The sequence below is a fragment of the Phyllostomus discolor genome, chromosome 6, assembly GCF_004126475.2.
Source record: "Phyllostomus discolor isolate MPI-MPIP mPhyDis1 chromosome 6, mPhyDis1.pri.v3, whole genome shotgun sequence".
Classification (NCBI taxonomy): Eukaryota; Metazoa; Chordata; class Mammalia; order Chiroptera; family Phyllostomidae; genus Phyllostomus; species Phyllostomus discolor.
The window spans coordinates 161,557,317-161,574,588 of NC_040908.2; the positions used below are offsets into that span (position 1 = coordinate 161,557,317).

General features: G+C 42.2%; 1 protein-coding gene across 1 annotated transcript in view; it reads right to left on the reverse strand.

Annotated features, from left to right (window-relative positions):
• The window catches only part of PATL1 (PAT1 homolog 1, processing body mRNA decay factor), a 29,791-nt gene extending 14,875 nt beyond the window's left edge, over window positions 1–14,916 (reverse strand). Inside the window, exons 1-9 of the mRNA XM_028515546.2 lie at window positions 14,670–14,916; window positions 12,731–12,842; window positions 5,677–5,894; window positions 5,304–5,384; window positions 4,515–4,709; window positions 3,473–3,574; window positions 2,917–3,006; window positions 2,478–2,698; window positions 1,111–1,200 (exon numbers count right to left, since the gene is read on the reverse strand). Coding sequence (XP_028371347.1) covers window positions 1,111–1,200; window positions 2,478–2,698; window positions 2,917–3,006; window positions 3,473–3,574; window positions 4,515–4,709; window positions 5,304–5,384; window positions 5,677–5,894; window positions 12,731–12,842; window positions 14,670–14,684 — 1,124 coding nt within the window. The 5' untranslated portion in view covers window positions 14,685–14,916. The remainder of the gene's footprint in view (window positions 1–1,110; window positions 1,201–2,477; window positions 2,699–2,916; window positions 3,007–3,472; window positions 3,575–4,514; window positions 4,710–5,303; window positions 5,385–5,676; window positions 5,895–12,730; window positions 12,843–14,669) is intronic.
• Window positions 14,917–17,272: the final 2,356 nt, after the last annotated feature.

Below are 17,272 nucleotides of genomic sequence, written 5' to 3' on the forward strand. Positions count from 1 at the left end.
TTTTGTCAAACTGGCCTCAGATCTTTATGAGTAATGTAAAGTGTCACATTTGAGGCTGAGGGCCCTCTTGTACTTCTCTGGACAGATCCTGGTTTTCAGCTTCCTTTTCTTCCTGGATGACTGACTTTGGTATGAATCCTCCATGAAGTGTTTTTATACGTTGATTACTTGTATGTCCATCTTTAAATTTTATCCAATATTATTCTGTGTGTCTTTCAATTTTACTGAAATGGTCTCCTCGTTTCTTACCCAGTTATGTACTAGGAAGTGAAACTGTTGAGATGTGGTGTATTCACATTTTCAACCTTATTATTTATTGCCAAATTCTCTCTTAAGAGGCTGTACATTCCACTCTTGCCAACAGCGACAGTGATGAGATACTTCAAGTTTTGGCTATCTAGGGATGTAAAACAGTTATCTAATTTTCATCTCCATTTTTCTGATTACAAGTAAGCTTGAAAATCTTCATTTTTATGAGGGAATGCACATTTGTGTATGAGGTCTTTTGTTATAGAGAACAGTTATCATGAGATTTACGCTCTTAACAAAATATGAATGATTATAACATAAGCTCCACTGAAGCAGGATTGTATATGTCCTGTTCTTTCAATCCCCAAAACCTACCATAGTGCCTGGCATACAGCTGGGGGCCACATGTATAAATACGTGTTTATATTTGTTTTATGAGGATTAAATAATTGTGCTAAGATGCAAGAGTGACTGTTGGCTTTACAGAAGACCCAAATGTAAGGCTAGCCAAGATTACTCAAGATTACTGAAAAGCTGAGACAGCAGACAAAAGGTAATTAAGAGTATGGTAAGAACTTGGTAAGCAGTGAATATAAAATGTTGGGGGGGAAAAGATCTGAACTGCATTTCTGATGTACAATCAACAGAATTATAGTAACTTGGAAATTAGCTGACAAAATCTTGTCATTTACATCCTATGTATCAAAATCATAAAACGACAGCTTATATGTTCTGACTTTACCAGTAAAATTATTATTAATTAAACTTACTAAAAAAGTAAATGAAATTAGTAGCACTTGTTACACTGTCAAAATGGAAAGCTGAAGCAAGAGACTGCAAAGGGGGGAGGTGAGCACTCACTTTCTGGTCTGCTGCTGTCTCTGGTGCAGAAGTCGGCGGTGCTGTGGATGAAGGTGAGTGGTGTCCGGTCTAAACATCGGGGCCTGAGGTCTAGGAACAAAGGGACAAGGTTTTTAATTCTGCTGTCCTGAAGATCTGAAATTTTTCAGAGTGTTGTCAGCACAAGATAACTTCACGTGGGTTCACTCAAGGGAATGCAAACGTCCACTCTAAGGAGGCCTTCTAGAGGGAAAAGACAGCCATGTGTTCTGACATCTTCCACAAAGGCCGGTTCTCAGCTCCTGAGCAGACGATCACAAATCTGACCAAACTGACAGTAAAGCGGTATATTTTTTGTCTTTTTGCTACTGTTAAACAGAAGTCCCTAAGTAGATTTAATGTACTTAGTTACAACCATTTGGGAATGACTCTGCAAGTGTGTGTGACGGTGCATTTCATGTGCCAACCTGGCTGGGCCGTGGGGCCCTGCTGCTCGGTCACACATCAGTCTAGATGTTGCTGTGAAGGTGTTTTGCAGAGGGGACTGTTAACCTTCCCAACTGGCTGACTTTAAGAAAAGGGATATAATGTGGGTGGGCCTCACTCAACTCTGAGAGAAAAAACCAATTTTGCCTCTACACTGAAACATGCAAGTCCTGCCCGGGGTTTCCCGCCTGCCAGCCCACCACATCAACTTCAGACTCAGGACTCAAATTTCAACATATAAATTAGTAGCACCTTGTTACACTGTCAAAATTAAAAACTGAATTAAACCACAAAGGAAGATGAGTACTTACTCATCTATATGATATCATCATGTACACATGTTCATTTATATGTAATAGATGATTTAATATATAATTTAGTTACAGATACATATAGAAGACATGCACAATAGAAGGTAAGTATGTACAGGGTGTGGCAAAAGTAGGTTTACAGTTGTGAATATGTGAAACAGCTTATTCTTGTATTACTACTATTAGTTATTGTACTATTTTCCATATGAACAACTGTAAGCCTACCTTTGCCCAACCCTGCATACGCACATATGGCACCTATTGGTTCTGTTTCTCTGGGGAACCCTTAGCATATGGTGAGTCCTGTTAGGTAATACACATTGTGTGTGTGTGTGTGTGTGTGTGTGTGTGTGTGCGCGAGCGCGTATTCGGAAAAATGAACATAAAGTAAAGCAAGTGACTTGGGGAAAATGTGATTCATGAGAAAGCCTGCAGACTGTCAAATATTTCTGTGTCTGGCAACCTGAGGATCCAGTAACATCTTAAAATTTATCACCTGCACAAATCAAGACACTTCCATATTGTAACATTAAACATCGACAAGAGACAGCCAACAATGAATAAACAAACAGCAGCGTTTGTCATGTATACCGTAAGTTTTGCAGGTGAGGTCCTGGGCCAGGCGGATGCTGCTGTGGAGGAGGAGGTGTGGCGGGGGGTGGAGCACTAAAGAAGGCACGGAAGCCTGGTGCTGGGGGGAGCATCTGCCCAACTCGCCCTTGCAGCAGCTTGGGATTCATGGCAGCAAGTGGACTACCAACAAATCCAGGCACCCGTGCAAACTGGCTGGGAGACATCCGTCCAGGCTGTAGCTACAGAGGGACAAAATCTTAGGTTTAGTTAATCAGCAAGCTCCCTTGCTTTTATCCACAGAAAAGTCAAAATATTATTTCCATTGGTAACTTTGTTTGAAAAGGTAATATTAACAAAAAGAGGCAGTAGTGATTGATTAAAGAGTAAAAAAGGTATCATCCCGCACACTTTAGGAAAGTAAGACAGTTCTTGATGGGTTGGGCTATTCAAGGCTTACCTGTGCTCCTCCAAGCAGCTGTGCTCTCTGGAGGGGGCTGAGAACAGGAGGAACAGCAGGAGGGAAAGGGTGACCCAGTAGGGAAGAGTTCTAGGGGAAAAAAAAAAAGAAAAAAGAAAAAAGATTATACTATGAAATAAATCAGTATAATAAGATAACTCAATAGAAATGCAGAACAAAGTTGGATATAAAAACTCTTAAATTGTACAGTCAAGTTGTCCATTGAAGAAATATAAAAGAATTATGAAATTATGAAGAAATTACAAAGTACTATGATAATGTAACAAGAAAAAGAAAGCAGTAGAATGAGGGACAGAGATAGCAGGAAGCCAGATGATCATGCAACTTTAGATTTTTAAAGATAAGAAAAAAACTGAGATGAGAAACAACTGAACATAATGAAACATGTCTTCTGATCTAGGGACCAAAAGATACAGAAATTCAAGGAGAGAGATAGGAAAAAATATGTACAACTCAGGAGAAATCTATACACTTGTATAGTGATTATACAAGTAGTGATCAGGATGCATTTTCATTTGGTTGCAAAGTGACCTACCGGGACATTGCAGAGCTGGTTTGGAGACATCCTCTCACCATAGGGAGCAGGATACCGCGGTGGCATCGGGGGTCGAACATGGACAGGCTTCGGACACAGAATCTATCGGGACAAACATATAAACAACTACACTCAATGAAGTCAGTTTTTCCTCCACCTACACTCCCTCCCCTCTAGTACTGGTAGACACACAGAACTCAATGCAAAGCCCTACTTCTAGGCAAATTGCTATGGCTATGGGTTCACATATAGAACCTTCGGTCACTTCCTCTCACAAGTATCAAGCAACAGTGCCACTTTTAACTGAGGGAGATTTAGCTAATTCTCCAGTTATCCCCACCCTTCCATGCTATCTGAGGGAGGTACCAGCAGATATTTGAACTTGCAAATTCTCTCCAAGAGGATGTATTTTGGTAGCAGTGAGGGAGAAGGAATGATAAGAAAGCTGGAGGATTAACTAAGTCCTATTCTGAAGCCCCTGTGATATGGCCGCCATGCTCAGCTCTTTTGTGATACATTGTGACTCCACCATTTCATAGGATCCTGAGCCTAACTAGGCCATACCAACACCACCCTCCCCCCATACCTTCCAAATTGGCCTTCCTTTTCAGCTGCTCGTTTCAGGTGGAGGAAAGTCTATGGAACAGGACTGCACAGGCTCTAGGGAAAGCAGGGATATCTTAAAGGTAAAAAGGGATGTGGACAATGCTGCGTTGTTCCCACTCCCCCCAGCTTTCAGTTACCTCTCTGCTAATGTTTTGGGCAGCCAGCAAAACCCTTTAAGAAGGATATATACACTAAATGTGGTTAACTACCCTTTTACTCCCCCATTTATAAAGCAGGAGCAACAGGAGCAGCACCAGCAAAGGGCATTAGGGAATGTGTCTCTTATTGGTACTAACTTCTCCTCCAACTGGCTATTTTTCTTTCTAATCTAATGCCTACCCAACACTTCCACCCTCCTCCCAGTACAACCAATTTCCCAAATAATTTTGCCCAGATTCCCAATATCCTGGGCTGAGTGCCTGTTAATGAAAGGTACCTGTTGGTTGAAGCCGGTTACAGCCATCTGCTTAGGTGGGGTGCCTATGGGGACGGCTCTAACAGGAGGGCTCCCAATGATAGGTGAAGTTGACCGCCTTGGTAATGCCCGCTCGGAAAGGTCCCGATCATCTTCTGGGCCCTGTGGGGGCCTCTGAGGCAAGGCATATTCTAATACAGACACTGTAGGCATTTCCTAATTAAGGAAGCAGTAAAAAATATTAGCTAACTTGAAATGTTTTAAAAATCTCTACACATGCCAAAAATATCTTGAGAAATCATTTTAAAAATTTTAATTTAACTTTATTTCATATCCAGTAAAATTCACCCTCTTTGGTGTCCGGTTGCCTGAGCTTTAATAAATGCAGTCATGAATCTACCAGCACAATCAAGACACAGAACAGTTTTATCACTCCTCAGGCTTCCTGTGTACTGTGACTTTGTAGTCAACCCCTCCCACCACTCCCAAACACTGGCAAACACGGGTCTGTTCTCCAGCCTTACAGATCTGCCTAGAAATAACTTTTTAAGTAACATAAATTGTAAGCTGACAAATGTGAGTAACACGGGCTCCACTCAAAGTAAAGCGCAGTCAGGTGAGCACCGCCCCAGAGGCTGAGGCAGGGCGCAATCCAGTGGTGCGACTGGGAGTGCGGGGTGAGGTAATTAACATAAAACTGGCCAACCATATCCAACTGCCTATGTCTCTGCACGGAAAGGATGACAACAGAAGCCCAACTTGCAGTTTTCACGTATTAGGAATTTTATATAAGGAGAAAATGTTTAATACCTGAGCAAGCAGTGGCCCTCGAATTCGCCTCAGAACTTCAGATCCATCCCAGATGCTGGAATTGAGACTTCCTGGTTGGGGCTAACAAAAAAGGAAAACACGCTAAGTCTGGAATACGAGGGGCTCTCTGTGTGACACACCTGCTTTTGGTGAACACGGCTCCCGAGGAGCCTCAACTGCTTGAGAACAAGAAGTGATGGTGTTCCAGAGTATAAACTATTCCCCACCTTCATTGCTAGAATTGATATCAGGAATTATATTAACAATTTACTACAGCACATGTAATTTTCTCATTACAGTAGATGAAATAAAATGGCAAAGCCAGTATTTCACTTAATCTGCTACAGTGCTCAAACCAGAGGAACGGACTCACTTGCAAAGCGGGCCTGGTCTGCACTGCCCTCATGATGGCTGGGTCTTCTAGTTCATTTTCAATCACCATCTTGCTGAGCCTCTCAGCCAGGTTCTCCTCATGGTCACCCAACAAGTCCATCTCATCCCTCTCTCCATTTCCTGTTTGTTCATTGACCGCTACCGGAAGCTTCTCTTCCAATTCGGCCAGTCGCTCATGTGCTTCCTGCCAATCATCATCTATAAGGAAATCACAAAAAAAGAAATTCAGTTCATACTCGAACTAGAAAGTTTTATAAAACCCTTCCCTTAACCAAGTGAATAATCCCAACTCCAGAAGATAGGTGGAAAGTTAAATTTCTACTTGGACACATGAAATAAGACTTAAACTAAGGGGCATAATAAAGTGGGCTTCTCATTTTTTTTTTTAAAACTGGACTAGTTATGTACTATTCTTTTTTTTTTAAAGATTTTATTTATTTATTTTTTTAGGGAGGGAAGGGAGGGGGAGAGAGAGAGAGAGAGAGAGAGAGAGAGAGAGAGAGAGAGAGAAACATCAATGTGCGGTTGCTGGGGGTTATGGCCTGCAACCCAGGAATGTACCCTTGCTGGGAATCGAACCTGGGACACTTTGGTTCCCAGCCCGCACTCAATCCACTGAGCTACGCCAGCCAGGGCTAGAGGCTTCTCATTTTTAAGAATAACATCATACTAGGAATAAAATTCAAGCATTTAGAGTAATAGCTTAGTACATTATCAGTGGTATCTAAAGTATATTCTGAAATCAATTTTGAAACCGTCGATCTTGAGTTACTCTGACTTTTCAGGCAAAAAATTTAAAAGAAAGCTAAAACTCATTACACTAACATACAACTTCCTCTTAGATTGTAACTGTCATCTTTACAAGTTTTTTAATCTATTCATTTCACTCAATATTTGTTGGGCATCTATTGTGTGACAAGCCCTGTTTTTAATGCATGGGATACACGAGTGCAGAACATGGACAAGGACCCCTGCCCTCCTAGAGTTTTCTTTTAAGCAGGGAAGAAACAGATAATAGACAATAAACACAATAAATAGGTAAATTAGATACCACATTATAAGATACAATACTACGGGAATATGGAGGAAGAAGGCGGACCGAAAACTTTAAACAGGATGATCAGAGGTACGTTTCACTGAGAGGGTAACACTCCAGGGAAGGATACAGGAGTAAGCTAGCTAGCCATGTTGCTGTCTGGGAGTGTTCCATGGTGAGGGAGTCAGTATAAAGGCCACAGGATGAGACTGACAATTTTGAGAATCAGAAAGAACCATGTTTGGACTGGAATGATCAAGGAAGGAGATAAAAGAAAATGAGGTCATAAAGGTAGAGAGTAGAAGAGAGTGGCTTTAGGGCCTCTTGGGCCACTCTGATTGAAATGAGGGGCTACTGAAGGTTCTGATGTGGCCTGACTTTTTGAGAATCCCTCTGCCTGCTGTGCTGAAAGCCGACTAGGGGCAGCAACACTGGGAGCATGGAGGACTGCTAGGTGGCTCCTGCAGTATGCCAGGGCAAAGGTGGTGGTGACCTGGACCCGGGTCAGTTCCTCCCTGTTTTCGTTAGGCCTGCGATTCCTGTGCACTACTATCCAGTCTGTAGCACTGGCACCAGGCTGCTGTCTTGTTTCTTTTCATGCTGACACAGGATTGTTTTTGAGTCCTGCTACAGCACAGGAGAGTGTCTTCAGAACCCTCAGTCAGCTTCTCTAAAGCTGCACCTTACTCCCATCACTTCTCTCATCCCAGAGCTCCTCAATCTCATCCCCTAATTCTGCTTCCATCATAAAAACCTTACTATGTTGCTCCCCTAAGCATTCAAATTCAGCCACCTTTCTCTCTTCATTGAAGCTTTCCCTAAATGACCTTTTCACTTTAATTCTACCTTCACCTCATTTAAACATGCACTACTTTCTAGTCCACAAAACACCCATGTATTCTTTTATGTTAGATATTTCATTCTGATTTTAATTTTGTTTTGTATGTTCAATGAAATTCAACAAAGAACTAACAAGGGAATTCCCTTTTTGACTAACACAGAAACAAAGAATTCTCAAAAACCGTCCTTAATAACAATTCTCTCCATATAATTTTCCCATATGCCTCATTAGAAGAAAGGAGAAAAAAGAAAAACAATGCCTGATATATAGGGTGCAATAGATGGGGCTCATGTGCAACTTGTTAAAATTATCTTTATTCTTTTTTCTGCTTACAAAGAACATACATGGTTACATCACATAAAATGTAATTTAGAAAGTCTCCCACAGTTCCATAGGCATGTTGAGTTTTTTATATCGCAAACTATAAAGTTTAAACTTGTTTATTTTTTACTTAAGCAATATAGCTTGGATATCTTTTCATGCATGCACACACAGGTAACGACTGATAATATTAATTCATTCTTTTTCATTTCTATATAAGATTCTATTCTGTTGACAAACTCATTTAGCTTTTCCCTACTGATGGCAATTTAGATCACTTGCAAATTCTCAATATAATGATTAATACTGTAATGAATATTATACATATCTTAATATCCAAAGCAAATATTTAAGTAGGTTAAGTCCCTTTCAGGGTTAGATTATAAACATTTAGAATCTGCTATTTTTACTGCATAACAATGTATCATGTAACACTAGCCCAAAAAGTGAGGGAAGTGGGACTTCCAAATTTATAATTTGGTATGATCAGAGCCATACTGCCTCGTCTTTGGGTACCGCAGAAGACATAAATGTACTGCTTGTGGTAAAGGGAAAAATCCATGTTACATGAAAACTAAGTATTAGTTTAAATAATCAGTTATCAGCAAAAAAATTCCTGAAAAAATTGTGTAATTAAAAATCAGTTGTGCTCTGGCTGGTGTGGTTCAGTGGATTGAGTGCCAGCCTGTGAACCAAAGGGTCGCCAGTTCATTCCCAGTCAGGGCACATGCCTAGGTTGCAGGCCAGGTCCCCACTAGGGGGTGTATGGGAGGCAACCACATATTGATGTTTCTCTCTCTTACCTCCCTCCCTCCCCCTCTCTAAAAATAAATACATAAAATCTTTTAAAAAATCAATTATGACATTAATACTTATGACATCTGTGCTAAGGAAGAGTAAACTGAGAAAATTTTTAAAAGACAAACTGTTTTTTTAAATAATTTTACTAACTCAGGAAATGCCCCCAAAATTGGGAGTTTATAATCCTGAAAAAGGATTTTATATTTATTTTCCAAATTTAGTAAGTTAATTTGCTAATGGATTGATTCCAATGCAGTAGAGTTCTAATTTGCATTGTTTTCATTCACTGCTTACATACTTACCTTTACTAACTTTACCAGATCCTAACCAAAAAGAAGTCTATTTGTCCTTAATGATTACATTTTAAAAACACTGGTTAAACAGCCATATTCTGTGAGAATGGCTGTTGTGAATTGTTACTTTTTCAAACATGTAAGCAAAGGAATCTATGCCGGGAATACCATCATCATTATTTTAGGTTTTACCTGCTCTTGTGAAAAATCATCTGAAGCAATGTCAGAAAGGCAGATCTTTTAAAGAGGATACTTTGCCGTGTGTGTTTTCAGATGACCTGAACATCTAGTTATGCAGATATGCCAATACTGGACCTCAGTCCACATTGGTCAAAGCGAACCAATAAACAGAAGGCAAAAACAGAAAGCGATAAACAGAAGGCAAGAGAATGCCAGAGCAACGAAGGGGAAGAGGTACCTGTTTTCCTTCAACTCATTAACCTATACTCTGAGGTGGGTTAGTGAATTCCTGATTGTTCCCATAAACTTGTGCTTGTAATGATTCCCCTGAAATCTGTCTCAGGGATACTAATTTTTTTATATGTTTACTGATTTTAGAGAGGAAGGGAGAGAGAGAAATAAACACCAGTGTGAGAGAGACATTGACCAGTTGCCTCCTGTATGGGACACGACAGGGGATTGAATCCGCACCTTTTGGTGTAGGGACTATGCTCTAGCCGAGCCACACTGGCTAGGGCTCAGAGATACTTTTAAATAAAAATAAAATGATTAGGAAGTACAGGTGATTTAACTTTAAGGCATTCTCAGTCCCTAATGATTACAGCAGCTACCAATAAAAGTAGGCAGAATACGGAGTCCTTCCATGTGGAGGTGGGAGGTGCCCAAAGATTCCCCAAAGACTGCTTTAACTGGTGGTTTGCACTGATTCCACTTATAGTTACTTAATCTCTCTGTCACTTTCCTTCCTCATTTCCCCCCTTCCTCATTTGTTAAAATGAGGATAATAGCAGTGCCTACTTCACAAGGTTGCTGTGAGGGTTATATATAAAACATTTAGAATGGTGTCTAGCACGTAATAAGCATCTTGTAAGTGCAAGCATTTATTTTTAGGGAATGAATTGAGATTACTGTGGCCCATTTATTGTTCTACAAGGGAGCAAACATTTTCCCATGCAGATGACAGGGACTAGTTTCTTAAGGGAAGGTGACATCAGAGTAGCCAGCAACTTAAAATAACTACTGCATTAACAGGTTTCATTCAAGACACTCACTCCTTGAATTAGAAATCATCAAACCAAAACATGTGACAAAGGTCTGACATTTTTATCTCCTGGTTTAAACTCTCTGCACTAGCTGTGTATCTACTTGCAGAGGTGTATTAAGCAAGACATAGGAAGACTTAGCAATTTCCCTTTTATAAACCCTTATAGTATTTAGATCAAGAAGTTATGAAGAAAAAAAGAGATGATATGAGGCATTAAGATTTTAATTTTACAATTCAAGTATATTATACTCAATGGAAAGGGCTCGCACCTGCAACTTTTTTTCATTATGAACTCCGTTAACCAAGAAATCCTTCTTAATCACCTTATGCCTGAGGGCACAAAGTGGGCTGACCATGTGCTATCTCACTGCCTCTGCTTCTCACTGCCTGTTCTTTTCTGTGTAACCCCAGGGGCTCTTTCATTGTGTGTGTACTTTTCTTTCTATCACATAAAATACAGCTCTGTAAACTCGAGCATCCTTCTCAGGCAATATTTCCTCCATCTTGTGAGGAATACAGAAAGTCAGAAAAAAAGACTGTCCAGAGCACTCTGGAAGTCCACGAGAAGGCAGGACTACTCCTTCTCTGCCCAGGTTCAAAACTGAGGGACATACTACTATGCTGAGTTCATCGATTTCATCAACCTCATTCTAATACTGAGGAATCTGCTGAAAAATGGTAAGATTCAGGCCCTGGCCAGATGGCTCAGTTGGTTGGAGCGTCGTCCCATACACCAAAAGGCTGAGGATTTGATTCATGGTTGAGGGGGGTTCCATCCCTGGTTGGGGGCACATATAGGAGGCAACTGATCGGTGTTTCTCACATTTGATGTTTCTCTACCCCTCTCTCAAATCAATGAACATATCTTTGGGTAAGGATTAAAAAAAAAGTAAAATTCAGTATAATATTTTAAGAGAAAAAGAATTCTAGAAAGAAACGCACAATGTATGTAGCTTCCATTGTATTCTATGGGGTATTAGTAAATGAACTCTAAATATAATTTACCATGCACGCCAATTACCCACTTTTGTAATTCTACTCTATTGCTTTTGCCCGTGATCTCCATGGAGAGAGAACAGCGTCTTAGATCATGTCATTGTCCTTGGACGATCTCATCTCCTAAACTATGGCTATAATCCAAAAGGTCTTTGGTTCCCTTCTGTAATGAGTCTATCCTTCTACCTTAAACACTTCTCTTGCTGCTCCAAAAAGCGGCAGTTTTGAGCCCTCTACAGAATTTTGCAAACCCTGATTGATAAAAGTAAACTCTCATTTTTGCCAGTTCATTCAACTCAGTCTAAGCTTTAATAAATTTAAGCTGTTTAGGTCACTGCAAAACCAGTAACTATTATATCATCGTTAGGACTTCTTTTTGGCCCTGACTGGTATGGCTCAGTGGGTTGGGTGTTGTCCCACAAACCAAGGGGTCACTAGTTCAATTCCTGGTCAGGGGACATGTCTGGGTTGTGGGCCAGGTCTCCAGATGTTGGTGTGCAAGAGGCATCTGATCACGATGTTTCTCTCCCTCTCTTTCTCCCTCCCTTCCCCACTCTCTAAAAACAAAACAAAACAAAAAAGAAACACCTCTTTTTGATATTCAACATCTTGTGACTATACACTACTGTTAAATTTCTCCTTATTACTTAACTTTGAATATTTGCTGCAAAGAAATCAACATATTCTACACATCCTAGCAAAAAAGTTGTTGCTGTTTTCAATATCAACAAAGCAAAAATATTTGCACTTAATCTTAACCTATTCATTTTCTAAATATACGGTTTAATTTAAAATTTTTACACAGTTTAATTTTAACTTATTAGTGTACTTGTCCTAGGATCTATAATTCTCAAACTTTACCATGTAAGCTAGCTCTCTAAATTTCCCATTTCAGTAATCATAATTTTGTGACCTCTAAGAATAGGTTGGCTCTTTTACTTTTTATAAACTTTCCAACTCCTAGAATTTTTACTATATTCACAGATGGGAAAATTTCATCTTATTCTCACTTAGGAAAATTTTCTATCATCAAAATTCTTGGAACGAAAGGATTTTTATTTTATGGAACATACTAAAAGACAATAGCAGGACCATGTAATATATACTACTGACCAACTGAATTTTAAAACATACATACCAGAATCTGAGTTTCCTTCTAGCTCACTAGTTTTCCTTAAGTTTTATGTTCCACAAATAAAAATTTCCCTCTTCTAGGACAATTTTAAATGTTTGTCAAACGTCTACTTCTCTAACCATTTGAATTCCTTATGGTGTCAACCTAGAGCAATACATCACATAGCTGGCAGAGACCGGACTTGAAGAACACCTGGTTTCATAAGTGAGGCAAAAGAGGCCCAGAGGAGAAGGGTAGATGCTTCCAGTCAACACCTGACTATCCTAAGACCAGGAGTGGAGTATTTTGCTAAATCAGTGACTGAGATTATACTAAAACAAAACACTTAGAAAGGAGAGCATTTGAAAACAGCAAGAAATCAGTATGATATATAAGATGTCACTTACCAACTGCACCTGACCCAAACGTGTCGTCATTGAATTGATCAATCTCTTCATCTTCCTCTCCCAGGCCCTGAAATGCATCCTCATCTTCATCCAGAGGACAATCCTCCAAAGACTAAAAAAAGAAAAGCTATTCGTGAAGTTCACAACCTCACTGGAAAATGTTCTGAAGATGTTCATCTTGTCTTCCCAACCAACATAACAGCTTCATTATGACTTTCTGTAAAGATGGCATTTTTTCAATCCTCCAATTTCCCCAAACATTAGAAAATGTCAGCATCTTTTTTTCTTTCAGTTTCTCTTTCCTACTTATTTCATTTAACCTTCCCCCTAAACATTCTGTTTCTCTATCAGGAATCTAATAACATTTCCTCATGGTATGCCAGCTTCCTTTGATCACTGGTTAACAGTAATAACAGATGAAAATGAATTGTTTACTATTTTCCCTCAGTGTTAGTGTATTTTTCAACAAAATTTTCATCTTCCCCATATTCATGTCATGTTGTTAACTATTTTATTTTTCCCTTGTAAAGCTTTCTCTTCATTTTCCATCTTTTCCCCCTCCTGTTTCCTACAGGCCCAAACTCTGGTCATCAAACTAAAGCTGAACTTTTCAAACACAATTAAGCAAACTCTCCTGGTGTGAACTTGGGCGAGTAAGTTATTTGCAGCGATCAATTCATTAAATACCTCGTGAGCACCTATTGTGCCTCAGGCTTTGCTAGGCTCTAGTCTCTGAAGTGGTAATACAGGTACATCACCTTCCCCAGTTATGAGGATCAAATGAGGCACAGATTTAGACTGTGGATTGCTGAACAAAGCCAGATATTACCATAACAACCTGGGTGGGTTCTATTTTACAGCTCTGCCTTCCACTTCAGTTTTTAACGGATTTCTCAAGTTTTGTTTTCTTTTGGCAGCTCCTTACCGCGTCTCATCACCTCTCCACGTTTAAGTGAAGTTAGTTTGGTCTTAAACCATTTCCTATCACGTATCAAGTTAGGCGTCCATAATTTTCAAAGACTTGCAATCCGAAGGCAGGGTTATGATACACCTCGCCTGGCCACCTCTTAGCTAGGCTGTTCCCACACAAAGGTGAGGCAAAAGGGCCATTTCGCCCACCTCAAGACCTCCTAAACGCACACAAAGCAAGAATGCAACATCCAGCAGCATTCCTTCCCCAGTCGCAAAGATCTACGTAATCAAATCACTGGATTTTTAAATTGGAAAGACGCTCAGGGATTATCGAGAGCAGCTCTTTTATTCTACAAACCGAGACTCTATGTCCAGAGATTACGAGTCCCTCAAGGTCACACAGTGAATCAGTGACATGTTCAGGACTCTCGATTATTGCTACATTACCGGGAACGACACCAAAAACCCACGTCTCCCCCCACTCGGCCTGAAGAAACTTCTGTTGGACACGCCTCCTCCCAACTCCGAGGCCTCTTTAGTAAAGTCTACGGACCCAATCTAAGGACGAGCCCCAGGTCCCACTGACCCGACGGTTGCCTGTGTGTATGGATGCGTGTAACTGGAGGGAATGTGGCTCCGGATCCAGGGCGGGAAACCTATCTCTGGGCTTTCCCCAATGACTCTTCTTCAGGAAGAGTCACCAGGTGGGTGCAAGGCCGCCTCTTCTCGGCTCCTCCCAGGGTGGGGCTGGCGGGTGGTCTGGGTAAGGCACTTAACGGGCCCTCCCCATCTCAAAACAGAGGCCAACACCCCCCAGCGACAACTAATAGGAGAGTGCCGCCCCCTGAAGCCAGCTCACAGCTCTCAGATAAGCCCACGACTCCAGGCCTGACGCGTTCCTCTGGGTCCCGCGGGTCACACCACTCGTCCCCTCCCCCCCAGGAGCCCGGGACAGAAGCACAGGGGATAAGTAAAGAAAAGGGGCTCCAGAGGGAGGGAGGGGTCATTTCCGGTCGCAACTGCTCACCTCGTAGCGGAACATTCTTGGGGAGGGGGGGGAGGGAGCGGGGAGGGGAGTGGGGAAGGGAGGGAAGAAGAGTTGACTCGCCCGGCTCCTCCGCGCGCGGGTCCTCCACCGGCTCGCGACCCCTGGCCGCCGCCGTACGCCGGAGCGTGCGTGGGAACGTGCGCAGGCGCGCCTCAGGGAGGGCGGCCACCCGGCTCAGAGCCGCAGGCGGCGTCTGCGCGGGGACTGATTTGGCGTCCGGCTTCCTAGTCTCAGCGGCGGGAAGTAGGTCCCGTGTTGTAAGACTGCGCACGCGCCGCTTGTCCTGGGCTTCTTAGCGTTCCGATCTGCAACTCCGCCCCTGCTTTCTCTGAGTCTGCCCAGCTCTCGGGTCAGAGTCACGAGTTTTCCGTCACCAACGGGGCGGAGCGAACCCTTGTGATTGTCACAGGGTATGGCTTTGAAGAGTTCCAAGCTGTCGGACCCGGGAGAAATGGAGATGCCTTGGCTGTTTGTCCAGCGTTCAATACGGTCTTCAGGTTGCTCGGCAGACCTCACGATATATGACATGTACCTAGTGGAGGGAAAAAAATTGAGAAATTCAGGTCATCCAAAGGGGCTGAATTCGTCGCTACTATCAGTGGCACGTCACCCGCTGAATCAACAGCATGTCAGGGCTGTGATTTATGTGTCTCAAAGTGGCGATGGCGCTCTCCTTTTTAAAGTCCAAAGGCACGTTCCGAGAGGTTCAACCAGGGTGATAATATGTAGGCGCCAAGCCCCCCAGGCACGTGGAGGGGGGCGGGGAGCCAAAAGGGCAGCGCAGCCGTGGGCAGCAAGGTCATTTGAGGCCGAGAAGCGCCATCCTGGGTGCGCCGCTGGTTGACACCACCTCCTTAGAATCGGATCAAAGCAGGAAAAGAGTGTGTCCAGGTTAAAACCTCCACGTACTGGTTCCAGAAATCTGGGTGGTTTGAGACATCCTTTACTATCTCCCGTGCCCTTTCAGTCTTAGAGCTCCGGGAATTACACCTTTCCTCCCAAGGATTAGCACCGCCAAGAATGAATTCTTGTGCTTTCGCAACTCCTTTCTCTGCATATCTTAAAGTGCAGCCTTGCCTTGGAGCAGCCTACTGTAAATCCTTTCCATTTTAGTGGGATTGGATTAATCAGAGCCGGAGTGCTGGAAACCTTGGATTTGGAAATAAAAGTTCTGGGTGTGAATCAGTGCTTTGTGTTACTATCAGTTTTAGGCAAGCTATCTAAATATGTCTGAGCCTTAATTTCTTTGTAAAATGGGTTTAATGATACTTGCCTCACAGAGGAGTGCTTCAATGGCAAGATAATGCCAATACTGATGATGATTGAAGTCTCCCTGCCACTCTGCTAGGTCCTTTATAATAGTTTGATAATACGGATTATCAAATCGAATCTTTCCTAATGCCAACCCCATGAGGTAGGTACTATTATTTTTTTACTTTATAGATGAAGAACCTGAGGGTTAGAGACATTGAATAATTTGTCTCAAACCACCTGATAGCGAATGTTAAAGCTGGCAGCTGAGGGCTGTCTGATACCAAACACCCAATCTCTCAAACCTGTGACAATTTCACAAAAGTAAATGTTTACATGGGCCAGGCCTGCACTTGAAAGAGGTGGAGCAGGCCAAGGATAAGATAATTGTCAAGCATGCATGGAGCATTACAAAACTTCTTGTGCTAGGTAACAGCAGGTCTTAACAATGACCAAAGAATTGGTGCCTTGTGAACCAAAGCAAACTATGGCCCTTGGCCAAATCTGTCCAGCTGCCTGTTTTTGTAAGTAAAGTTTTGTTGGACTACAGCCATGCTCATTTAGTTACATATTGTTTTCGGTTGCTTTAGGGAAACAAAGGTAGAGTTGAATGGAGAGCATTTGGCCAGCAAAACCTAAGATCTTTACTATATCTGGCCCTTTACAGAAAGGGTTAGCTGATCCTTGATGCTGCAGGTTATGTTTTCCGATCATTATGTTAGAAATCAGAAATTTTTACTTCTGCTCAAGATAGCAGCACAGGTAAACATGGCTCACCTCATTGCATACCGCATCAAAATTACATCTAAATGACAGAACAGCTGTCACTCAGAACCATCAGAAATCGAGTTAAATGGAAGTCTGACAACTATACAATTAAGAGACCACATCTATCCAGACTGGTAGGAGCAGAGATGTGGAATGCGCTGGCCCCACATCCATGTGTGGTGGACAAAAATTCGGGAAGCGTATCTTGGGCATGGGGAGTCCCAGACCCACACCAGTTCCCCCAGCCCAGGGTTCCAGTGCCAGGAAGATGTGTCCCCATAACTTTTGGCTGCAAAAACCAGCAGGGATTGAGTTGGGGGAAGAAACTCCCGGAGTCCCCAGTAATTCCTCTGAAAGAACCCACACATGGACTTACTCAGGCTCACTCCCTCTGAGCTCCAGCACCCAGGTAGCAGTTTGAAAGGCACCAGTGGCACGCAGGGAGGAACAGACATGTCTGGCATCAAGGTGGGAGCTGGGGGAGAGCTTTCTCCCAGACAGAAAGGCAGGCAGAGGCCAATGTCCCTTTTGTGAACTCTACCCCAGCAGAGCCATAGAACTGT